Genomic DNA, 9,077 nt, shown 5'->3' with positions numbered 1-9,077 from the left:
AAACTAATCTCTAATATGTTTATTACAGTAAGAACAACTACTAAAACTACCAAAGAAACATTAATGTTACCATAATGCCCTAATCTGCATATTGTACAAGACAAGTCATCTACAGAGCTTTTGTTCTGTGACATCACTGTTTATACACCTCTGGTATTAAACACCAGTTTCAGTAGGATCTCTTTATTGGATTAGTGATCTGTCATTTAAAAATGTTTTGAATGACAGTCATGGTCCTGGTCCATGGCAGCTGGTCCCATAATGTCTGGGCCACGCTAAAGGATTATTTGTTTATTTATTCAGATGGGTGACACGGTCAGAGCAGGTAGAGAAGGTCAGTCTGAACGTCTCTAACCTCAGCCACAGATTCCAGTTAATTAAAAAAAAATAAAATCAGTTTTCATTGAGAAATTAAGGAGCTTTAGGTCGCAAGATGCTTTTTCAAGATGCTTGAAAATGCAACCAATTTCCCCAAGACAACTTTATGATCTTTTTTTTCCAGTAGCTCCTGAGTCTTCTGTGAGGTCTTTATTCAGTGGGACATGGCAGATACAGTTCTACCAAGAACTTCCATGGACACCTCAAGTTCTTGGCAGATACAGTTCTACCAAGAACTTCCATGGACACCTCAAGTTCTTGGCAGATACAGTTCTACCAAGAACTTGAGGTGTCCATGGAAGGCACTGAAACCACCTGGACTGGCTCATCTTACTTGAGAAGCGCAACAGATCTACTCTGAGGCTTTCTCTCATACTCAATGTCTTCACTTCATGACTCAGATGGATCCAAACAACCCTGTAGAGGAACCTTTTTTCTGCTGCGAGATAAAGTGCAATACAATGCCTAAGACATACAGGTGCTGGTCATATAAATAGAATGTCACCAAAAAGTTGATTTATTTCACTAATTCCATTCAAAAAGTGAAACTTGTATACAGTATTATATATCATTCATTACACACAGACTGATATATTTCAAATGTTTATATCTTTTCATTTTGATGATTATAACTGACAACTAAGGAAAATCCCAAATTCAGTATGTCAGAAAATTACAGAATATTACTTAAGACCAATACAAAGAAAGGATTTTTAGAAATCTGGGTCAACTGAAAAGTATGAAGATGAAAAGTATGAGCATGTACAAGCACTCAATACTTAGTTGGGGCTCCTTTTGCCTGAATTACTGCAGCAATGCGGCGTGGCATGGAGTCGATCAGTCTGTGGCACTGCTCAGGTGTTATGAGAGCCCAGGTTGCTCTGATTGTGGCCTTCGGCTCTTCTGCATTGTTGGGTCGGGCATATCGCATCTTCCTCTTCACAATACCTCATAGATTTTCTATGGGGTTAAGGTCAGGTGAGTTTGCTGGCCAATTAAGAACAGGGATACCATGGTCCTTAAACCAGGTACTGGTAGCTTTGGCACTGTGTGCAGGTGCCAAGTCCTGTTGGAAAATAAAATCTGCATCTCCATAAAGTTGGTCTGGGCCAACTGAAAAGTATGAACATGAAAAGTATGAGCATGTACAGCAGTCAATACATAGTTGGGGCTTCTTTTGCCTGACATTTAAACATTTGAAATATATCAGTCTGTGTGTAATGAATGAATATAATATGAAAGTTTCACTTTTAGACTGGAACTAGTAAAATAAATCAACTTTTTGATGATATTCTAATTATATATATAATGGACAGTAGGTGCCGGTGGTTAAAATTTCCTGATCTACTGTTCAAATGGTTTTCAGTTTAAGCTCCAGCATCACCAAGCTCACTTTGGTCTGGCCCTGGATCCTATCTGCTTCATATCCACTGGCTCATGACTGCCCGTGGACTCACACCCAAACAAGCTGGAATATACAAAGAAAAGATTTAACTATGTTGATATGTGACAATAAAGTGTTTCTTCTAGTAATTCTTAAGCTTTTTAGTATTAATTACCACAATTTGCTTATCCCATCTACCATAAAACCTATCTCGGTGTTAATATTCTCAACCCATATTGTACTGTAATATGAAATGTGTTCAAATCAAATCATACATGCTTCTAATTTAATCGCAGTTTTCGCCATCTAAGCAAAATTCATCAACATTATATATATATATATATATATATATATATATATATATATATAATGTTGATGAATTTTGCTTAGACATTGCTTTCACCAAAAAGTTGATTTATTTATTTAGTTGATATATTATATATATATATATATATATATATATATATATATATATATATATATATATATATATATAATGTTGATGAATTTTGCTTAGATGCGAAATTATTATATATATATATATATATATATATATATATAATATATATGATATATATATGCGTGTATATATATATATATATTATATATATAGCTATATAGTATATATATTATATAGTATACGTAGATATATATACGTGATATATATATATATATATATATAGATATATATATATATATATACGTAGATATATATACGTATATATATATATATACAATGTCTACACATGTCACTTCAGAATCATCAGTTAGAACCAGAATGACATAAAATCCACCATTATATTTCTCACGTCTCCAAATTGTGCATTAGTCATGTTTCCTATCATCCCCCTTAACGATGGTGTTAATTTTTTATGGACATTGTTTGTACAAAGAAAGAGGTCCATTAGTTTGACTAATTTCTTTCTCCTTTCTTTCAAAGACTAAGCATCACGCTGCTCTTCTTATTAGCCTACAAGGCACCTAAATGATTAGAAAAGAAAGGGAAGTTAACAAATGTGGCTAGGTAGTTATATTAGTTATTAGTTATTAGTGGTGTTGGACATAATAAGATTTTTTCTCACACCAAACAATTTTACATCTGACCATTTAAGAGCAGCTGTCAAAAAACTAAGATGATGAATTAAATAAAATATTTTAATGTTCTATACCAGAACACCTGAATGTAGAATAATCAGTGGGCATTCTGGGTTAGGCAATAAAATGTTAATTTAGGGAAGGACACGAACCATATTGCAATGGTTTTCTTTTTTTTAGTGATGTGGCCTTGTAGGTGGCACCTGGGGGGCAGATAAAGTTCATCCTTCAAATAAGGTTTGTCTTATAAATTCAATGCATACACAGTTCATATCATTCTTGTTTTTATTTAAATCCACATTTTGGCTTTGTACAGTAGTCATCTCACGTGACCTCAGTCAAATGTCTAGAGTATCAGGACATCGAGAACTCCTACAGTACAAAGCCAATCAGAGCTGTAGCATCATTATTTTTTAATTTCTTTTCCAACACAACGGCAAATCTTATGATCTGTGGATTCAGATTTGATGTAGATTTTATACATAATTAAATGGTCTCCTGCTCTCATTTGTAATCCTGCCTTTCCTCCCTACTAGGCTATATATATACCTGCTAATACTATAAAGCTTTGGGGAAACTAACAACCCTGTGATTGTAATTAACACTCATGCCACTGGAGAAGCTTTCCTAACTTCTTAGATTAAACCTGCTCGTAACTGCAATTTTTCTCGTCTTGTTTTGTTCCTTGGCATTACTGTGCGAGCAGATGTCTTCAGCCCAATATACAATCATTTAAGAACTATTAAAGCAAGCAGTGTTTATCCCTCACTCGCCATTTGTCCCACTGTCTGGTTATGTTCTTTACCTACTTAAAGGAGTATACAGGGTTGTAATAATACAATAAATACATTTTTGACATATTTGTACTAACAATCGATGGAATTATTAATTAAACTTTTTCTAGGTATCTAAAATACTACACAATATATACACAATCATGTGGGTCATATCACCTTTTTAATTTCACATGAAAAGTCTTTACACGCTTGATCAAAGTTCTTCTTAATTTTTTATGCCAGATATACATCAACAATACGTATAATAAGCATATGAAGTGCTATTATTATACATAAACATTTAATCGATGTATGTTTTGTGTAATGTGTATTTGACATTTATTCATATAATGCATATTATTATTATTGCTGCTGTTGCTGTAGTTGTTGATTATGACAATGATATTATGATATATTTGCGTTTATATCATTATTATTATTATTATTATTTTTAATACTATTATTATTATTGTTGTTGTTGGTGGTGGTGGTGGTGGTGGTGGTGGTGGTGGTGGTGTTTGCTGGTGTGTGCATATTTATCATGCTGGTGTATTTTGTGACATAGTGATTACCAGAGATAATTTATGAATACTTTAACTGATTTGTTTCCCTTATAAAGGACACCGGGACGTGCATGAAGCGGATCGCGTCAGAGAGAGAGGCCGTGATTTGCGCGCGCTGTCCCGCTGCTTTTAAAGGGTTAAATTCATCCCTGCGGGCCCAAACAAACAGGTTTCCGCGGAGTCTCTAACACGGCGACAGATGGCCACTTTTCCCCTCCTCCCCTATTCCTTCCTTTCACTCGACCACAATACGGGAATACGGGGAATGCGAACGGAAGCTGTCACGTGACGCTCCGGGGCCCGTTTTCCTGACGTAGTCAGCCATATGGCGCGTGCCGGGGGTAAAAAAGAATAGGGAGAGAGAGAGAGAGAGAGAGAGAGAGAGAGAGAGAGAGAGAGAGAGAGAGAGAGAGAGAGAGAGAGAGAGAGAGAGAGGGGCGGGGCCTGTTCTCCTCCTCATCCAGCCATTGGTGCAGAGCAGGGGGGAATTAGAGATAGAACACAGGCACACGCGCATCTCCCAGCATCATCAACGCTCCTATATAAAGCGCAGCATCCCGTTCACGCGCTGCCACTTGATCATCATCCTCATCATCTTCGTCATCCTCATTATCCGCAGGATCTGAAACATTCAAATGCAGAGGGGCATGAAGCAACCATAACGGGACACTGAACACAACACGACACACAGGTATAGTCATCGTTATTTATTTATCAACTTTATTCCTCCCTCACACATGGCGCGTGCTTCATTCAAAAAAAAGCAACAACAAACAAACAACATGAAGAGAAAAATTATTCGAATTTTTTATTTATTTTTTTGTTTCCTCATCACGGTGTGACCTAAATGAGGAAGAATTTTTGGACAAGTGTATTTAAAATCGTTTGGAGCATTTTTTGTGGAAAGTTTGTGCACTGGTTTGTGTGTTAACTCTTATTCCATTAATGCTCTACATTAATATATAAAAAAAATAGGTTATTGAACTCATGACACTGACCTAATGGGAATAATAAAATATGCGGCTCATGAGGTGGGAGCCAAAATATGTAGAGAGAATATAGATTATTATGGTAAAGACTTGAAACATTGGTATCCTCTTGTAGTTTGGATAAGTTACAATGTTTACATAATTTAGGAAAAAAATAAATTAAGAAAAAAAAAGATTATGCTATCGTTAATTTTTTGGTTCAGATTTTATTTACTGTTCTGATTATTCAAGAATACTTTGTCAAATTTAGGAGAATGATTATTACTCATGATAGCACCTGGAGAAAAGGTACAACAGCATCAGCGAGAAGAATAATGAACAGTTTCTGAGTTAACAAAGAGTTGACTAACAAACAGCCTGTTTTTATAAATTGTAAATAAATTCATAGGCGTTTTTTAATCAGTCTAATATGAGGGGTAAACCATCCATCTCATAGTTTATGTATCTGTAACTCTTTCCTGAACCAATGAAGATCAGTTTTCTTTTCTCTGTCCTGTTCCTGGAGAGATCTTAGAGGTCCTTTAGGTCCATTTTGGTGATTTTTTTCTTTTTCCAGATCATTCAGTTAGTTACCAAACCGAAACTTGGTTGCAGACGGAGTTAAAAGTAAACAAACATTCAGTGCAGCCAGTGGTTCCTTAGGACCAGCACAGGGATTTATGGGAATTGTCGGGAGCTCATGTCAATACAGGGTGTAAACTGGCATCTCCTTCATCTTTGATGAACATGAGTAAGTGAACGAACAAATGAATAAATAAATAAATAAGCTTCTACTTAAGAAAGGTGGTACTTTTTATTGTGTGTGCAATTAACTTACATTTTCCACCTGAAAATGTGTATTTGGCCAACTGCATCTTTAATCAAAGCACTGGGGAAATTTTAATGCACGTTACATCTTCGCTGAAAAAGAATTTAGTTATTTTTTTATTATTAAAAAAGCGCTAAAATCTTAAGCTCTGACCTTCACGCGTTGTAGTCCAGATATAACTGAATCATGCTTTAACAGTAAGTGTAGAGGATTCTGTTTAATAACAGCAATTTAACACATTGTTGATGTTTCCCTTTCCTTCATCACAAATCTAAAATCTTAATTATACTGTTTATTTAATTGCACGCATGTCTGTTGTTGCGGATGGGAAAAAATATCATCCCATTATTTTTTCTCACGAAGTCTGTTAACTCTCTCTCTCTCTCTCTCTCTCTCTCTCTCTCTCTCTCTCTCTCTCTCTCTCTGTGTGTGTGTGTGTGTGTGTGTGTGTGTGTGTGTGTGTGTGTGTGTGTGTGTGTGTCAGGATCATGACGAAATCTTGCACTGAAGAACCCTCAATGATCGAGTCTCCGGCCGGCAGCGCCAACTGGACTGACAAGAAGCAGAAGCCCGGGCACGAGGCCATGCGCCAAGACCTGGAGAACGACGAAGAGGAAGCTGTGCACATGCTCGAGGACGCGCACGAGCTGGAGGATGAAGAAGAGGAGGAAGAGGAAGATGAGGAGGAAGAGGAAGAGGGCGACGACGCGAGCAAGCCCAAACGGCGTGGCCCGAAAAAGAAGAAGATGACGAAGGCGCGTATGCAGAGGTTCAAGATGAGGCGCATGAAAGCGAATGCGCGCGAGCGCAACCGCATGCATGGCCTGAACGACGCGCTGGAGAGTCTGCGCAAAGTGGTGCCGTGCTACTCCAAAACGCAGAAGCTGTCCAAGATCGAGACGCTTCGTCTGGCCAAGAATTATATCTGGGCGCTGTCTGAGATCTTGCGATCGGGTGAGAGTCCGGACCTGGTGTCGTTCGTGCAGGCTTTGTGCAAAGGTCTTTCGCAGCCCACGACTAATCTAGTGGCAGGATGCTTGCAGCTCAATCCACGGACTTTCTTGCCCGAGCAGCAGACTCACGGGCACGGAGCGAGCGTCGCATCATACGCCAGCATGCACCCGTACTGCTATCAGAGCCCCGGTCTACCGAGCCCCCCATACGGCGCAGCGGACGGCGCGCCGCACCACGGGTTTCACGCCAAGTCAGCGGCGCACGCGTACGGGAGCACGTTGCTCTTACCGCCACCACCGCCTCCGCCGCCACAACCCCCAAGCACGTTGCAGGCAGAACCATTTTACGACTCCGCGCTGGCGGACTGCGCGCACAGCCCCGCCGCGTCCTTCGACGGGCCGCTCAGCCCGCCGCTGAGCGTCAACGGAAACTTTTCCTTCAAGCACGAGCCGCCGACGGAGTTCGAAAAGAACTATCACGCATTCGGTGGCGGCGTGCAGCCGTACCATCACCACGCGCCGCCGCCGGGACACCACCATCACCATCACCCACATCATCATCACCACGCCGCTCTTTACGATTTACCACCCATGGAGAACGTCGTGCCCTACGAGGGCCACTCTCATCACGAACGAGTCGTGCACATGAACGCGCAACTCAACGCCATATTTCACGACTCGTGAGCTCGAGAGGACTTTTTTCCAGAGACTGTTCGATTCATATAGTTATCATGGTTATCATGAGTCATATAGTATCATCATGGTTACCTGTCTATGGCTTGTTGCAAAAAAAACAAAAAAAGAGGGAGAGCAGCAGAAAAAACGCCCCACATTTGAATTAACACACTTTTTTTTATTCAAAAGAACAAAATTTTTTTGCAATGACACGGGGTTCGTGGGACCGCGCTATGATCTGTGTGGGAAATGTTACTGCGCGAGCGAGGAGTAGTCTGTCTATTGCTCAATAAGTTATGGTTCCTTCACGTGCTGGACTTAAAGACGGTGTTGAAAGGTTACCTCAAGTCGGGCAGGTGAACGAACCAGAGACTTGACAAAATGCACACACACACACACACACACACACACACACACACACACACACACACACACACACACACACACACACACACACACACACACACCCACCTTATTCAGAGAAACACATCTGTGTTGGTCCATTGAGCTTCCACAGGCTTTAGTTAGCCTACATTATTGTGATGTTTAAAAAAAAAAAACATCACTGCTTATAAAGGGTATAGTAGTATATGTATAAAAAGAAAGTAAATTCTTCAAATGTGGTCTGAATGATCGCATGCTAATTGGTTAATAGCCCTCACTAACTAGTCTTCTCTGTGTGTAGACTTTACCCAAAAAGTCACAAAAAAATCTAAGCAGTATGTTTGAAATAAATTTTTTCCCCTGTTTTTGAAAACACATCAGTTTTACACCTGTATTAGATAGCTGATGGCCAACATGGTGATGACAAAGTCCACACGCATCGTGTTGTGTTGCATTTGTAAAATATGTTAATTATTATATATTTTTAACTGTTACACACATGAAAACTTGGTGCTGGTTAATACACCAATAGTGTTCTAGAATGTAACAGCTAGTAAATCAGGGCACAAAACAAAATTTCTATATAGACGTATAAATGCTATATCATTTGAAATTGTAGACTTGCTAGTATTAGATGTAAGAAGAGCAAGAAAAATAATGAATCGAGTTGGTTCAGGTTTAGGTAGGCTTTGTTTTTAGCTTAATAGAACAGTTAGCTATACACTTTCAACATGATGTAGATTATTTGGTCAAACAAACAATATCATTCCAGACAGTATGTAAAAAAACAACAATGTGTTTATTGCTCAAAGATACTCCGATACCATTGAATATGCTAGCTAGCATGATGATAGAAACAGTAATGAAGGCTTCCAGGCCTTCTGGCCCGGCTATTTCAGTGTTTTATTTGTTTTTACACTCGTTTAATCACTGTGTATGTTAATTCAATATTGCAGGGCTTTTTTTCTGCTGTTCACACACACACACACACACACACACACACACACACACACACACACACACACACACACACACACACACACACACACACACACACACACACACACACACA

General features: G+C 39.0%; 1 protein-coding gene across 1 annotated transcript; it reads left to right on the top strand.

The window, feature by feature from the left end:
- The first annotated feature begins 4,718 nt into the window (after nucleotides 1–4,718).
- On the top strand, nucleotides 4,719–9,077 carry neurod1 (neuronal differentiation 1). The gene is made up of 2 exons (XM_047815494.1): nucleotides 4,719–4,887; nucleotides 6,478–9,077. Exon 2 carries the CDS (start codon nucleotides 6,482–6,484, stop codon nucleotides 7,628–7,630), a length of 1,149 nt encoding a protein of 382 aa, XP_047671450.1. The 5' UTR covers nucleotides 4,719–4,887; nucleotides 6,478–6,481; the 3' UTR covers nucleotides 7,631–9,077.

The sequence above is a fragment of the Tachysurus fulvidraco genome, chromosome 6, assembly GCF_022655615.1.
Source record: "Tachysurus fulvidraco isolate hzauxx_2018 chromosome 6, HZAU_PFXX_2.0, whole genome shotgun sequence".
NCBI classification, from domain to species: domain Eukaryota; kingdom Metazoa; phylum Chordata; class Actinopteri; order Siluriformes; family Bagridae; genus Tachysurus; species Tachysurus fulvidraco.
The sequence above is the reverse complement of the archived record's forward strand: the minus strand, read 5'-3'. Positions and strand labels throughout refer to the sequence as shown.